Source organism: Nicotiana tabacum, chromosome 19 (genome assembly GCF_000715075.1).
Source record: "Nicotiana tabacum cultivar K326 chromosome 19, ASM71507v2, whole genome shotgun sequence".
Classification (NCBI taxonomy): Eukaryota; Viridiplantae; Streptophyta; class Magnoliopsida; order Solanales; family Solanaceae; genus Nicotiana; species Nicotiana tabacum.
The window spans coordinates 70,104,986-70,121,874 of record NC_134098.1 but is presented as its reverse complement, the minus strand read 5'-3'; the positions used below and the strand labels follow the sequence as shown (position 1 = coordinate 70,121,874).

The 16,889-nt window shown below is 36.3% G+C and overlaps 1 protein-coding gene across 6 annotated transcripts; it reads right to left on the bottom strand.

Annotated features, from left to right (window-relative positions):
* Nucleotides 1–1,832: 1,832 nt before the first annotated feature.
* LOC107778926 (protein LNK2) lies at nucleotides 1,833–15,950 on the bottom strand. 6 transcript variants are annotated; one of them, XM_075237933.1, is made up of 7 exons: nucleotides 15,474–15,950; nucleotides 13,415–13,724; nucleotides 13,102–13,231; nucleotides 9,646–9,952; nucleotides 5,969–6,640; nucleotides 5,734–5,879; nucleotides 1,833–2,596 (listed from the first exon to the last, which is right to left on the bottom strand). In XM_075237933.1, exons 1-7 carry the CDS (start codon nucleotides 15,495–15,497, stop codon nucleotides 2,239–2,241), a joined length of 1,947 nt encoding a protein of 648 aa, XP_075094034.1. In that variant the 5' UTR covers nucleotides 15,498–15,950; the 3' UTR covers nucleotides 1,833–2,238. The 6 variants fall into 6 exon arrangements, with proteins under 6 accessions (XP_075094034.1, XP_075094033.1, XP_075094036.1 ...); XM_075237932.1 differs by having other exon boundaries at nucleotides 13,364–13,724; nucleotides 15,474–15,949; XM_075237935.1 differs by having other exon boundaries at nucleotides 5,969–6,568; nucleotides 13,364–13,724; nucleotides 15,474–15,949.
* Between the last annotated feature and the right edge of the window lie 939 nt (nucleotides 15,951–16,889).

Here is a 16,889-nt window from a genome sequence, read left to right as displayed (position 1 = left end):
CCTTAAGATTGGTGTGGAAATTACACCAGGTAGCCACTTTTAAGTATGTTGTTTAAAATATATCCATAGTTTACAATGTATCTAAAGATTAGCCAATTCGCTCAAACTTTAGGATATCGTGTCGTAAAGTTCGAAAATGGTGTCCAAAAATCCGAATCTTATGTCCTGAATTTTAATTAACATTTTAAAAATTCAGGGCACTTAGTCCTACATTTCAAATTAGTAGTTTAGAAATTCAGGCACTTAGTCCTGAATTTCAAATTAGCAGCTCAAAAGACACTAAGTCCTAAGTTTCAAATTAACAACTCAAAAACTCAGGATACTTAGTCTTGGGCTAATTGGCTAATCTTTAAATATATTATAGATTGTGGAGATATTTTACTTAAAACGGCCTTAAACGTGGCTAGTGGTGCACCTTGTGGTTCTCAATTTTGAATGGGTTATCACTCTTGGGTATTTTTCTTTTTCCCTTTCTCTTTTTTTTTTCCAACTAAATCTACAAGTTTAAATTATACACATTGTAGAAAATAACTACATAATTAGATCACTTATAAGGTAAAATACGAGTAAATTTCTAAACTTAAGTTATAATACTGACGTGAAAAGATTTTTTTACACTATCATGTGATTTTACTTATGATAGCAAAGTAGTTTCTATTTTCACTTGATTAATAATTAATGTTTATCAAGAGATCTTACTTGTAATTACCTAGTAAGTGACTTGATTATGTAATTATTTTCTATTACGTTAATGCAGTAGACAAGAGTGGGTTGCTCTATGGTAAGCACCCTCCACTTCCAACCAAGAGGTTGTGAGTTCGAGTCACCCCAAGAGCAAGGTGAGGAGTTTTTGGAGGGAAGGAGCCGAGGGTCTATCGGAAACAGCCTCTCTACCCCAGGGTAGTGGTAAGGTTTGCGTACACACTACCCTCCCGAGATCCCACTAGTGGAATTATACTGGATTGTTGTTGTTAGAACTCAAACTCAAATTTTCATAATAATCATTATTTAATTGATAATCTATCTACTCACCGGTTAAACTATAGGGATACTAATAGTCGGGTTAATGGGTTCACTCATCGGGACTTATAACGTCGAGTGTCAGTCACGGCCTTCGAATTTTGGACTGTAGCTATGAGTCTATGGAAGGAATAATGAACAAAGTTCAAATGTTAAACTCCAATTGTCAGTCCAAACTTAAATTGTGATTCCCTAGAGAAAGGTGAATGAATCTGGCACAACATATAGGGAGAGTGGTTTCTTGAAATTCACAAGCGGACTTTGTTTTCATATATTTTTCTTCTTACTTGATGTTTTAGGACTCTTTTGTAACTTGAGGTCAACGTCTACAAACCTGTATCAAAGAAGATCGTTGATATGAAACCAAAACAGGGAAAAGAAAATGAAAGAAACACAAAAATCCATGGGAGCAAGAACAAAAGGTAACGTTTGGATACGTATCTGTATCCAATCCAAACACTCACTTTTAAGTCTTAACTACTCTCTAGTTTTATAAATATCGGTGCAATTTCAACATAAACAATTCTTAGAAAAAAATTGTTTCTGTGATGAAAATTGAAATATCTCTATGACTTGTTAGAGTTAAGTAGCAGAATTTACATTGTTCTGTTGCATCTTAGAAATGAACTTGCGTCTGCATTTCTGCAAAGCTAAAGAACTTGAAGAGTGATAATGCTTACACTTCAAATAACATAAATTCATCTACCGCATCCATGTTGTCTAACAACCTTACAAATGCGTATGTATCATCTTAGAACAACAGCGGCTGGAGTTCCAAGTAGAAAACTCAAATAACAGACACATGGCACACGTTGAGCGCGGTCAAATTGTAATATTAGGATTTAGGACTTAATTTCATTGACGTAGGTAGGCTCATTACTTGGGAACCTTCATTACAACAAAAAGTAATAGCCTAGCATGCACGTGTGAACATAATTTACCCACAGGAAGTATCTGTGCAGTTAGATTTCTTACAGAAGGTAAGAGAAAAAAAGAAGAAGCATTACACTAGTGTAAAAGAGGTTTCTTCCAGGGCACAACATAGACTCCTAAAATGTCAAATCTTGGTTACTCATGGTTGCTCAGTATCCAGTTGGCTGACAATGAAAGAGGAGATCCTCATTACTAGTGGATTTGTTCAGCCATGGATCAAGTGTTACAATCATAGGATAAATGGAGAAGCGATTACCCTTGTATATATTTGACAATAGGATGGTTTCATGAGGCGGCTTCAAACCCAATAACTCTGCCATCTGCTCCTTCATTGTTTGATGCATTCTCAGAAGTCTCAAGGCAGGGGCTACTGTTCAGTTTATCCACTTCATTATGAGAGGTAGAAGTTTTTAGTCCCTGGTGAGCTGTGATTGGATCAGTTTCAGAATTCTGGTGTAAAAAGCTGCTCGAAAAGCTCTGTGAACCAATTGCTTTTCTTTCACATTTGAGTATGGCAGACATTGATGATTTCGGAATTTCAGCAAGTTTTGATGTCAACTCCGAGGGATTATGGAAGAGCAGATGAGCCACAATGCGGTCTACTGGATTTGTCTCAGTCTCTACATTGGGCGGTCTCGCAATTCTGTAACAAAATGGAAACAGAAAAATGATGAATATGATCACAAAGCCCTGGAAACGACCTATGTTCCCCTAGATGAATATGAATGAACAAGGATACTAGAGCTGCAATCTCACAGCTATCCAAGATCATAATTTAATGTAAATCCAAAACTTACATAAGGATGAGTACTCGAGAGTATGGGACACACTACAAAGCTGAGGTCAGTTCTAAAATGCATGAAGCAGTAAGTTGTTGCTAGGATTTAGCTCAATTCACAATCATGAAGAAACCATTCCCACGAATATTAAATTCTCGTTGCATGGGCTCTCTTGGAAACTGATAAGTACTGAAGTTAATGAATAATTCTACTGACTTCAATAAGCTCTATTAAACAAGACTGCATTGGCAAACAAGAGATCAGGAAATGGAAAATGGCAGGGTCTTTGTTCCTATAAGTGGTGTATGCACGTGCCTTTGGATAACTAGGGATTTGAGCTTAAATTTTTAACAAGTTTAAGTACAATTCTGGGTAGATGCTGAATAATCAACCTGATCTAGACAGGCTGCTAGTGCAAAACGGCATTCTGGAGAGAGAACTTTGTTTAAAGGAAAAGAATGCAGTCTTCCACTCATCATGCATCAAACGGTAGAACTACAAAAGCAGAGATGAAGCAGATAATGCATCTTTGCAACAACTGCCAAATTATGAAGCTATTTGATGAAAGAAACATTTTTATTGCATACAATTCAATGATCAGAGGAAGTCGTATCAGTTGTTCCTTCACCTTTGCTACTTCAATTTGGTGGTACTAAATCAAGTAGATGTTATATTTTTCAATTTCTTGTTCAATTCTGCAGTATACAAATTTAATTTCAGCTTTAATTTGAATATAGAATTAGCTACTTAATACTTCTTAGATCGAGAGAATACTTTCTGAACATCAATAAAATAACTACTAAACTTGTCATTTTTTTTACACCTTAACAAAGAAGTATAATATTTCTAATTAACTTTAATTTTGAAATTGAATTACATCATATATATGCGCACAAATAGATGGTTGATCCAGGCCAACACGAAGCTCTAACCACATCTAATTCTGTTTCTGTTAGTTCTTCTTTTCCATGCCAGTAGTATTAATATGTATTCTCGTATTTTCTTATTCTTAGATTTCTACTACTACGTGTTGTTTCTTTCTCTTCAGTCATCTTATTATTTTGTTGTTGTTACTGCTTCTTTTCATGACTTCTACACCACCGTATTTCTTTTTCATTATTGTTTTGCTTATGCGGGTCTATTGAAAACAACTTCTCTACCTCCACAAGGGAAAGGGCAAGGTCTACATATACACTACCCTCCTCAGACCCCACTATATGGGATTACACTTGTTGTTGTTGTATCTTCTAGGAATGGAGTGGTTCGATCAAGAGATCGAATTTCTTTCTGTTAGAAAGTATTGTTCAAAACCTGTTAAAAGAAATAGGAATTCTTGGTTGCAAGCATGCTACTACCATAATGTATTCAACCACCAATTTGGGGTCTAAAGAGAATAGCACACTGGTAGAAAAGGGGAGAAATCAAAACGCTGGTTGAGAAACTAATTTATCCTTCCCCTACTAGATCCGGTTTTAGTTTTTCCATCAGTATGGTAAGTTAATCTATGATGATCCACATAAACAACTTGCAGAGGAATTTTATAGAATCTTGAGGTTTTTAAAGAGGACATTTGTCAAAGGTCTGTACTTCGAGGAGAATACAAGAAGGGACACTAAAAAATTCACCAATGCTGATCGAACTGCTTCAAAAAAGGACTAAAGATCAGCTTCATATTACTGTATCCACATCTGAGGAAATTTGGTTACTTGAACAAGTAAGAAACAACAGGTCTATCAAGAAGTACAGCAGAAACTGAATTCAGAATCACGGTACAAGGCAATTGTGAATGAACAAGGCTTGAAAGAGTATGAAAGGACCTAAAGATCAAAGTTAAGAAATCTGTAAAAATTTACTATGACCTTGAACACCGAAGAATATCAAGTATTTCAGCACACTATGTAGAGCAGAGCACAATAGATTTTTACTGGAAATGAGTTAGAGTTCAATGGCTTTAAGTAAGCTAGCAGTTTACTGGAGATGAAATACAGTTTAAAGATTTTAGCTACTGCTCTGGCAAGACTATCCTGACTATTCATTTCCTTTAGTTTTCTGGCACATCAAGTCAACTTATTGATTAGCAAATACAAGCTGTTTCACCGACTCAAACTTTTTTGATTTGCAAATACGTATGTGTCACCACCTCGATCTTGAAAGAGTACCAAAATAAGTTGGGACGGAAGGAGTAGTTGCGATAGATACAAGTTGAGTGCCCACAAGTAAGTTAGATCAATACATTGCAATTATCCATCTCTCTTAGTATTATGAAAGGCTAAAGTTTAAAAAAAAAAAAGGATCTCAGATCTGTTGGGGTTTTAAACCTAGAGCATAAAATGAAGCACGTACTTTAATTAAGAAAAGCGCAAATGTAGAAGAAAATAAAAACTTTATATGAGTATATAAGTCAAGAAAATTAACTATAAACACTAGAAACAATTATATGGACAAAAGAATTGAAAAAATTATAATTATTGTTTAGTGCCTCCCTCTACAAGACACAGCCCATGGGTGATCAGATGCACACATAAGTGCCTTAGTACTTGCACTGATGCGCTGGATAAGCAAGGCAAAGTGCTCAATTGGTTTTGCACCTAGATTCCGGGCTTAAGCGTGCCTAAAGCGAGTCTTTGACAACAGTTACTCCCCCCCCCCCCCCCCAAAAAAAATCTAAAAATGCTATAATCTAAAAATGATTGGCCTTTAACAAACCATTATTACATACACTTCTTTAAAAACAGACATATTTATGCATTCCTTTGGCAAAGCAAGAAGCATGAAGGCTTGACATTAAGAGCAAACCCCTCAAATCTCGTGGCTAGGAACATCTATGAATATATTCAATGGAGATTTTTGTGATGCAGGTCATATTAGGAAAGCTTTTTACATGCAGGCTCTTGTATTCCCTAGAACAGAGAGTCACTGGAATGAGGTTGCTAGATTGCTTCTGGCGAACAAGAACCATAATTCAATTGTGAGAGAGTGTTAATTATACTTAGGTACAAACCTGTTATTGGTGTTTATTTCTTCGATGCTGACTTCTATTCCACCCTTCTTGGAGCTGCAACTATCATTGCCACATTGCCTCTGTGTAGCACTTTGAGCCAGTCGGAACAAGCTATCTCTGATACAAAGTCTTATTTGGAGGTCCAACTGAAAGGAACCATCCATTTGACCATTAAGATTCTGTGGAGAAGAAATAATACCATGAAACTTTATTTGGTGGCAGTGCGAGCACGAACCTTTGAGATAACATCCCGAAGAAGATATAGTGCCGTGTCTTCCACTGAGGATTCTTCAACTGCCAAACAAACGGTGTTGGAGTCGCCCTGTTCCAAAGGTGAGGTCGGGTCAAGAGAAGGGATGCAACTCAAATTCTCTTCAACAGATCCTCCTTGCTTTGCAGATTGTTCAGGGGATACCATTTGATAGCTAAACTGCTGCTGCTGTTTCTGAATGGCAAGCATTGCTCTCAATTGCTGTCGCCTTCTCAGTTTTTCAATTTTTTCCTGAGGTGTCATCATCAAAGGTTTTGACGAAGCATCTAGAGACTTGCTGAAATGATTTGAATTGCCTGGAGAAGCTTTATAACTTGAAAGGACGCGCTGATGGCTTGCTTGTCCAGAATGGACCTGTGACAAGACAGGCATGGGAGAATAGTGATTCCCCATATCCCCATAGGTAGAAGAAGCAAAAAGTGGACCTGGGAAATGTTTGTGCTGCAAACATTCTGGTCCTTGAAGCTGGCTCTGTTGACTGAGCTCTGAAGCGAGATAAGGTTGATTCGTTACATATGGCATGCCAAACTTGTTCACTTGAGGAGACAAAGATCTGCATAATTCCTGCAACTGAGCAAGTTCACCTTCTTGTTCTAATTTAAATCGACCCTTCAATATTCTTTCCTGCTTATTTCCCTTTACACACGAAAACAACACTTTGACGTTCAAAAACAAAAAACGCAATAAATATATGACACTTACTCAAATCAGCATACTCAAATTTAGTTTCGCATGCAAGTGGGGGGTGGGGGGGGGGGGATATTTTTCTTTGTCCACCTTTCCTTGAGGGATGACAATCCATGTTGACGTAAGTAGAGTTATGCCCAATTACTTCACAGTTTTACAAGGTGGATCCTTAGTGAGTGATTACTATGATATCCAAGAATAATTCCACAATTTCACCGAAGCAAAATAAGTTTCCAGTTATTGTCCTCTAGATTTACGTTATGTCCAAGATTTATTAGAAGCAAACTTTTCCTTTGTAGAAAAAGTATGCAGATATGATTTTCTTATAAGGTAAATAATGTTATTAATAATGGGAAAATCTCCCGTGCACAAGCAGTATACCTAAAGGTAAAGGATCTACAGCATACTATGATTCTCAACGAACGACACTCAGCCTTCTATATATACTGAAACCGCATGAGTTCACCAAAAAGAAACTAGGAATGAGAGGCTATTCCTTAAATGTACAGTCATACTCTATGCCATCAAAAGCTCTCCTTTTGTTTTCCTTCCGCTGGAACCACATGAGTGCTTAGTGGGGCAACCTCCAAGCTCCTTGATGTCTCTTCCTTCTTTTGAAATTCCAAGCTGGATAGTGCTTCCTTCACTATTTCCACATCGCCATTGCATCCCGAACCATCTCAAAAACTCACACCACAAGTGAGTTTCCACTTGAACATTTGCAACATGAAGCACCAATAATAGCATTTTGATTTACTTCCCAAATTCACAATGCCGACCACCTAAGGAAAGAGAGTTGAAGAAAAACTGTGATAAAGCTTGTAAAGCCATGTGCACAGTGACAAAAGCACTTTCCAGCTAGAAACTAAGAAGAAGAGAGGTCGAAGAGCCTGGGATGTTGCGCCGCTAGTATTTATGTGGGTCCTGTGGAAGGAAAGAAATACGAGAGCTTTTGATGGGATAGAGAATAGTCATGTACACTTAGGAATACTGGAATCGCCTCTCATTTCTCGCTTTTTTTTTTTTTTTTGGCTACACCAATGAGGTTCCAGTATGAATAGAATATTGGGTGTCCTTCATAGAGAATTATATTATGTTGTAGATTCTCTACTTTTTGGTATATTGCTTGTATATGGGAGATTTTCCCATAACAACAACTATGCCTCAGTCCCAAACATGTTGGAGTCAACTATATAAATCCTCATTGACTATGTCCAAAAAATATATTATGAGAAAAAAAATTATTTACCATATAAAAAGAAGAGCTTGTAGAGCCATTTGAAAATGCTACCTACATAAACTAAAAAAAAAGGAAAAAGGAAACAGGAAAAAGGAGAAAGTACAGAACAACTGAATAGAAAGCTCTCATTATTCCTGAAAGCCATGATTTTAAGTACAACCACATCCCCGTAACAATCTGGGTCCACTACACGTATTCTCTTTCCCATTTATATCATAATTTTACAAAGTTGGACACAAGTTATGCGTTAATTAACAAAAGATCAGAAAATAATACACCACATTGTGGATTGGAGGAATCAAATGTTCAACAAATTTTACCGTAAACAAAGGAAGAAAAAAGAAAAATGGCAGGGGAGAGAGAGGGCTATGTGCAGCATTGTCTTTAAATATATGTGGTCATAATCATCACAAAGTCAATAACGAACTTTTCTTCCGCAAGATGTCTTATTTTTTTTATAAGGTAAAAGCTTCATTAATAAGTACCAAGATGGTACAAAATGTTACATAGAGCACCCCAGAAACAACCATCTCCGCAAGATGCCTTATTGTTCTTTTGCAGAAATATAAGGTTTGCATCTTGGAGCTATTTTATCCACGAAACTCTTAATCTTTGCTTCACAACTTCTCTTACTAAAAGTTATTTAATGATCTGAAGAAACTATAAAGATTATTTCACCAGCTATATGAAGTAGGCTTTGCCAATTAGATCGAAAATTAGAGATTCTCTTTTTCTCTTAACTGGATATGAAAGAACTTGATGAATGAGAAACTTCTATTTTGATGTCTGAAGAAAATTGAATAACGTGGAAATCAGTTAAGCAAGATAGTTTGTCATAGACCCTCTTTTTTTCTCAGTAAATTTTGAAACCCATTTCTGGCTCTACCAATCTCTGCAGAAAAAAATTTGTGAAAGAAAAGATAACACATTTCAAAGAAGAACGTTTGTCTTAATTTAACCTCATATCTTCCTTAACCTGCTTAGCAATTGTGAAATGCATACAGATAAGCACATATATACCAATGGTATGAGGGAAAAACATTGGCAGCAAGAGGGGATGACTTAATACTACAAGTGATTATGACATCTCTCCTACAGACTCTTCTCTGCTAGAATATCTGAAGAAACAATATATCATCGATTATATGTGAGGTTAGGGACTGAGGCCTAGTTGTTGTTGTTGTTGTTGTTGTTGTCATTGTATATGTGATGTTAGGCTTCAGTCCAGCTTAGGTAGAAATCTTGATACTTCCTATGAACAAATACCAATCAATACAGTCACAGTGCACAATTATAACTAGCACCATGAGACAAATAATTATCATGCATGTCTCTTGCCTAAATCTTCTTTGAAGACCTGAATCCAGTTTTCTATCTAAACTTCTTTTCATACTACCTTTATATTACTTACCCAACAAGAAGTGGAAGGGGTGAAAATGAAAGATCATCCCTATGTAATAAGTGAGTTATTGTGGATTAGTTCTCACTGGTGAACTAGGGAACATTAAAAACTAATCCTTCTAAGATCTAGCGGGGACTGTGATAGTTCCAGCATTTAAATGGTAGACCCTATCCTCCTATCTGCGAAGTTGTCTGTTCAAGCTACAACATGTATCCTTTTTGCTTTAAAAAATTATTGAACAAGAGATACAATCGTTTACATACTGAAGAAAATACAATTGGTATGAGATAGTTGTAGATCCGGTACCATTACCTTTTCATTCGGTAAAAGCACACTTTTGCCTCCACCATGGTCCCTAGCATCAGTAGACAGATGCACATTAGATGTGATATCACTAGCATTCTCTTCATCACCAGTGGAGGACTTCTCCTGATCTAGCCTGTATTCTGCTTTAACTTCTAATCTTTCTGATGGGCTTCGCGGAGATCCTAGAGCCAAACTCAGAGAGTCAATAGATAGGGGAACCGACTTATCTGAACTGCTTGTCACATCTTTACTAGATGACCATAGATCGTGAGTGTTAGGAAGGCTTGTATCTCCAAATATTGGGTCGCTGTTGCTGCAAAATATCAGTTGTGAGGATATTGAGTCGGACGAATATAACCACGGATGATCTAAACTCCATCGAAGATATATATAACTATGTCGCATAACAGACAAAATTTTAAGATAAATTCCTATCTAGCATGCTTTTGTTACTGAAAACTGCATAACACACAATACTTTAAGATATATTCCTATCTAGCACACACAAAGTACAGTTCATGCAATAATTTAGTGGAGACCATAGAAGTGGGTGAATTCGTATAGGAGGGATCGGAAGGGGAAAAGGAGACAATAATAGGTTTTTTCCCAATTGTACAAAGAAAAGGAGGAATGGAGACCTATCCTGGGTGAGACAAGGTTTAGGCCTCATTTGTTTGCACTTAATAGAGGTCTAAATTTTCAGATCTCAGTCATTAAGTATGTTTGTATTTTAGATTTGAATCTTAATTATTTAGATCTTAACCATTAAGTTATTTTTTTCATTTTACAATCACTTATGGGTCTGAATAGATCATAATGATTAAGATTTATAACAAAGTCTTAATATCATTAAGATGTTGTATATTCAAAAATTTATGCAAAGATGACATTTCACCATTACTCCATACACTTTCATAGCTAACCACCATTGTTGCCGCTACCACTATTATCACCTACCGCCAGCACCACCCACTATTATAAACTACACCACCCACCACCACCACTCACAACAACCATCATCAGTCACAGCCACCATCGCTGTCAATCACCACACTCAGGTGTCACCACCACTAATCACCATTTACTACCATCATCACCAACCACCATTGCCATAACAACCACCCATTACTACTAACCATTATCACTATCAGCCTCCATTATATATCATTATTCACCGTTACTAGTCACCACCTCCATCAACAACAATTGTTAACAACTACTACCATCCACCATCACCACTAACTACTGCCCACAATCACCACCATCAGCCAACACTACCACCATTCACTACCCCAGTTCACCCACAAGGCCACAACTATCTTTGTTAGGCCTCACCACTACCAATCACTATATATTTTTAAAAAAATCTTTTATTCATATAATATTAGATTACTTAGTATTTTATTTTGAATTTATATTATTAATTTTTTAATAAAAATAAATTTTATATATTCCGATGCTGAGAAAACAAACAATCTTAATTATTAAATATTCAGTTCTTAATATAACATCTTAATATTGAGATGCGTATTCAAATTCAGACGTCTAAATCATATTGCACATCTTAATGTTCAGATGTGTATTCAGATTCAGACGTCTTAATCTTAATAAAAACAAATAAGGCCTTAGTCAAATAAGGTAGGAGAGGGAGAAATTAGAGCACGGAGAAGGAAGCTATGAAGGTGTGTGTTTGTTGGGGGGGGGGGGGAGAAGCATCGGGATCGGATGCTTCACGTTAGCTTTTCCCAACAACGATGGGATGTGGTGAAGGGAGAAATTATGGAGACAGTGGAATCATTTAGGAGTCACAGTAGTTTAAGAGAAGCATTAGCTCAAACTTTACTGCTCTCATTTCTAAGAGAGAGGGAGCATCAAATATTAAGGAAGCTATTAGCCTAGTAGAGTGCATTTACAATTTAAGCACTCTCAAATAGACTAAAAAATATTAGATGAAATAGTGTCATATTCCTTGAATGATTTGTTGAGAATAGACAGAACTAAGCATGACTCTAGTAGCAAATGAGGCATCTGTAGAAGAAAGGAAGGAGATTCAGGCGTTCTATGCAAATTAGACCTCGAAAAGGCCTATGATCATGTGCTTAGTAGCATGAGCAGCACCGAACGCTTGTAGAATAGAAAGCCACTAAAACCCAATTAAAAGGAGAAAACCAAGAAAAGAACACCAATCAAGAAAACAAGGATACAGATAAATGAAAAGATTCATGATCTTAAACAATGAACAAATAATACTCTTTTTCAACTTCAAATTCAAATAATCTTTTTTTCAACTTCAACGAAATATTGTCCAAACACCGACTAAACTTCACCAGAAGCCAATTTATTCTACTCATTTGTTTTGCCATGCATCAGTTCATCTTGAGTTGCAGAAATTTCAGTGTCAAATTTTAACTTCCCATTGCAAATAGAATGCCTATGTAGCCCTCCATCTTTACTTTCTTTTGATTGTCACATAAATTTAAGTGTGGCCCTGTTATCCCTCTTTTGCATTTATCCGCTCTTGCACAACACTAACCAATTGTAGAAACCTTTGGCAGGTTTCGGCACAAGTAATTGTCATCATAAACCTAGAAGCAGCAGAAATACTTACCACCATACTTGACTGATTTTTGTTACTTTTTCTAATTATTGAATTACAATTCTAGGAATGCATGCACATTTCTAGATACCAATGTTCTAATTCAACATCTTGTTGATGACCATGATTTGATTGCTATAGAATTTTCTTGAAGCATTTGTTACCTATGATGCTTTCTACAACCTAACCTTGAGGGTTTCCAAGGGGATTCTAGGAGAACTACAAGACCCTTTCCTTCCCTCATCTTTCCAAGTGCATTTACGTGAATTTCCAACATGCTGGAGAACAGCCATCGTTCATTCCCACTTTTGCTTCTATATGCTTCACATCATTATCTCCTTTAGTTACCCACAACCCATCAAGCGCAAGTACAGTATTACATTTCTCAGTCTCAATGCCCCATAGGATCAGCATCAGGTCTGCTGTTTTCACAGTGCCAGTAGTATGTTAGTGATTTCCCAGGTTAGCTGTTTCTACGGAGAGCCCGATTGCATGTTAGTGATTTTCCAAGAGTAATTAAATGCCAATTTAGAAGGACAGACAGTTTGGATTAACTTATAATTTCTACAGCTTGTACATTGTATAAGTTTCTCTATTTTTGTATAGATGTAGCTTGAAAATCGTATCATATCAATAAAATATTATTTTCATCAAATAACTTTGCAGTTCATAAGCAAAATTTTCCATGTTGCCTCAAAAACACAAAGTTCCGTCCCCAGACTCTGCTTTAAAATTGTGAATGATCAAAGGAAATGACGGGATGCCGAAACAACTGCAGTACAAAAAGTGACATATACAAGCCTATATATTTCACAGCAATACACGAGTCAGAAAGAACAGAGAAAGAAAGGTAATGTCAGCATTACCTAAATATCTTATCAAGGTCATCAAAACTTCCAATGTTAGCCCAGCCATAATCAATAAAATCATCTTGCTCCAGGCCCTCACTCTGATGGTGAAAAACTCGAAAATCATCATCAAGCCGATTTCTCTCATCTGGTCAGAAGGATGATCAGTTAAATCCAACATTTAACTTGTTTCTTTTTTTATTAGCAAGAAATCCAATTTTTAACTATGACTGAAGGTTATTTATTTCCTGCAAAAGACTAGAAACATTAGCATTAGCACCTCTAAAACATTCTTGTTTTGAAACTTCTGTCAGATAATTAGATGCTTTACCACCCAAGGAATCTTGATTACTTTTTGTAGCATTGGTCAATGAAAAATCAGCGCTTGATTCCACCCTGTATCCAGCTGTGATAGCAGCTCCGCCAGTGTCATGTTTGGAACTGCCGTCTAGTTTAATATTACTCAGATCAGTTTTAGTTGTAGGTTTCTTCTGATCAGTAGGCTTGAAACTAGAAGCTTCCACATCCCATTCCTTCTTAATGTTATCTTTATAAGCTGGAGCTTCCTTTTCACTTCCGTCAGGATATGGCACTGTGTGGTCATCGCTCTGACCAGTATCACTCCATATTATATCCGTTAGCTGATTCAAGTAAGAAATGTGTCAGAAGTAAATGCAAGTATAATAACTTGAAAGTAAAATGTACAGCGCTTAAAGTCATAGAGAAATGCATATTAGTAAGCACGCGTTTATATATGTAGGCGAGTGATGCATAAAAGGAGAGGAAAAACACTTCAGTAGTCAACACTACGGAAATTTTGTGATCTCGTCTGCGACTTGTCTTCTCAATCAGTGATGTGAAGCAAATACTAACTTAATCATCAAGGCGAGGCAAAAGTGACGATAATAGAATTATATTATAATTCACATATAGACCAGCTTTAGTATACCATCAAATCTTCAAATCTGGAGAAGGCATACTAGCAAAACAGAAAAGCAAGTCAGCATTAGTGGAGCTGAACTAGCATAATTCCCCGCATGCATTAAGCAAAGTGAGTGCTTGCTTTCTGACATTGGACTGAAAAGAAAGGGTTTCTACCAAAGAATGATGTCATATTTTATAACCCAACTAATGGTGAAACAGGAAAGCACACCATCAATGAGTTGTAATTTTATTGGTGAAACAACAAAATTAGTTAGATAGAGTCATATTCTATGTGAGGAGGAGATGACATGAGGTTTTATGAACGGTTATATAGAGAGGAAGCGATTTGGAGACCGAAGCTAGGGCTGGGCAGTTTTCAATCAAAAAGGAGAAGAAAAGAGGGAGTGGTTGGAGAGGATTTATAGAGAAAAGGAGGTGAGGGAGGAGGCGGAGCGTTATGGGGGAGACAAGGCTCCTGGACCGACAGATTCACCTTTGGTTTCTTTTAACAGAGTTTTCAAGATACTGACAAGTTTGAAAGAAGTTTCAACACATCCTTCATAACTATTATCCCAAAAGGGGAGTGGGGACAAGTATCATAGATTACAAGCCTATTAGTCTGGTGGGAAGCATCTATAAGAATAAACTAAAGAAGGTGCTGATTGAGACAATATCGACCTCTCATAATGCACTCATGGAGGGGAGACCAATCTTAGATTCAGCTCCAATGGAAAAAGAGGTGGTTGATTGTAGAAGGAACAAGGGAGAATTGAGAATTCTACGGGTAATGTTGAACAGACAAATTAGTATTAATCCCTTAATGATGAAAAATGCACATTCCCGTCATCCAAAAACCAAGCCAAACTGGCTCTAATGTATCCTTATATTTACCACTCAAGCCAACTTAGTCCTCCAAGTTATCTCACTGACTTGGTTAGTCCTGCAACATCAAACAAGCTCTTTTGAAGCTATGATTTCACCTAAGGAAATGGATGTTGAACAGCTAAAAACAGCTTACTTATCGGCATTCTCAATTTAACAGAATTACAAAAGTAGGAAAGAAAACCCAGGAAATTGTTATTCAAATTTTTTTTTAATTAATGATTGTGATAATTCAATTAAAAATAATAACTGAATGAAGATCGAATGCGAGCCTACTGGTGATAGCTTCAAGCGCAAGCCTGGTGGTAGCAGATCTTACCTTGCACCGTTTTGAGGTGCAGGGTTCAATTCTCATTCATCTTCTCCTTAGCTTTACCTTTATCCCATGCCATTAAAGAAAACAACAACTATGACTCGGTACCAAACAAATTGGCGTCGGCTACATGAATACTCACTCAACATGTTTCTCCATATAACCTCGAACTCATGTCATCATCGTACCAAATAAATAAAATAAGTTGAATATATTAAAATAATAGTAGTACTACACTCACTACATTCAAGCTGAAGAAACTTAAACGCACCTCTTCGTCGTTCCAATCAAACATAGCTGTAAAACCGACAATAGTTATCTACTCCGCAGCGCTTCAAATTTAGCCCAAACATGGCCGATTTTTCTTCACTGGATCAGGTTATGCATCTCAACCCCAAAAAAACGAGTCTAAAAGAAAATTAAAATTTGCAGAGGACGTACGCCAGAGATTCACATAGAGAGGAGATAGAGAATTTGGGTGTTGTGTGTGCAGAGGAAGTCTATGGTTGTGTTTCGAGTGATGGCGCGCGTGGGACCCAGGTGTGCTCGAGCGAGTGGGTTAATTTGTATGGTTCGAGCCTCTACACGTGTTAATGAGCGTATATAAAGTTGTGGCTTAGGAGTGTCGGATCTAATGCTGAATTTCTACTGGTTCACTTGAACTTCCTTAAATTATAGGGGTCTTTTGGTTTGGGTTTTAGAAGAGCTCCTACCCAGAAAAAATATATCAGCATAAGTTTATTAATATACAAATTAGCATTAGTTAACTACAATATTTTGAGGATGCCTCTCCGAACAGTACAGAACCGAATCGATTATTTGATGGAATTTTATTGATTGGGTGTGAATGGTTGGTCACACGTATGATGTTAGGCGAAGATCGATCATGTTTTCAATATGAAAGGGGACCTCCTTGAAAAATATTTCGGAGATTGTGATATCTATACGCTTAAACAATATTCTTTAGAAAACTTAAGTTTGTTAAATAATTTAAAATTTGTGGAGTAAAAATGATGAGGTTGTTCATGTTGTTTGTAATGTTTATCGCCTATTTTATTTCTTAAATCGCTTAATATTATACTGTCTTGTAATTTATTTTTTAAAATATTTTAGAGATTGTGATATCAACATGCTTAAATAATATTTTTGTATCAATCAAAGGTTGTGAAATAAAAAAGATATATGGCTGTTCATATGAAATGTCATTGACTTTTTAGTATAAAATATTCATTTACAAATACATGTAGTTCAAAAAATATCGTAGTTTTCAAACGATTTGACTTGCTTAAGTAGGGGTGAATCCCCAAAGCATATTTGAAATCGACTTTTCACTAATCTAAATCGCTTATTTGTGAGCAATCTATATTAGACGATCTTTACAATCACCGATTCTTTTATTTGCGCTATGAGGTGATGTCTTAGTTCAACATGCGATCTCGTTGCATATGGCATACTAATTAAAATTAATAATAGAAACAAAATTTAAACATATTTATACCGTAATATTTGTGAATTTTTCACATACTCTTCATACATTATTCTATCCCTAATAACAATCACCTTCAATAATTGATTGCGAAGCAGGTTCATCAAATGCAATACCTGCCCAAATAATTGAGTTTGTATTAATTTTTACGATATGTTGAGATGTTCTTATTTTTCAATTGAGTGTTAACATTATCCAGAA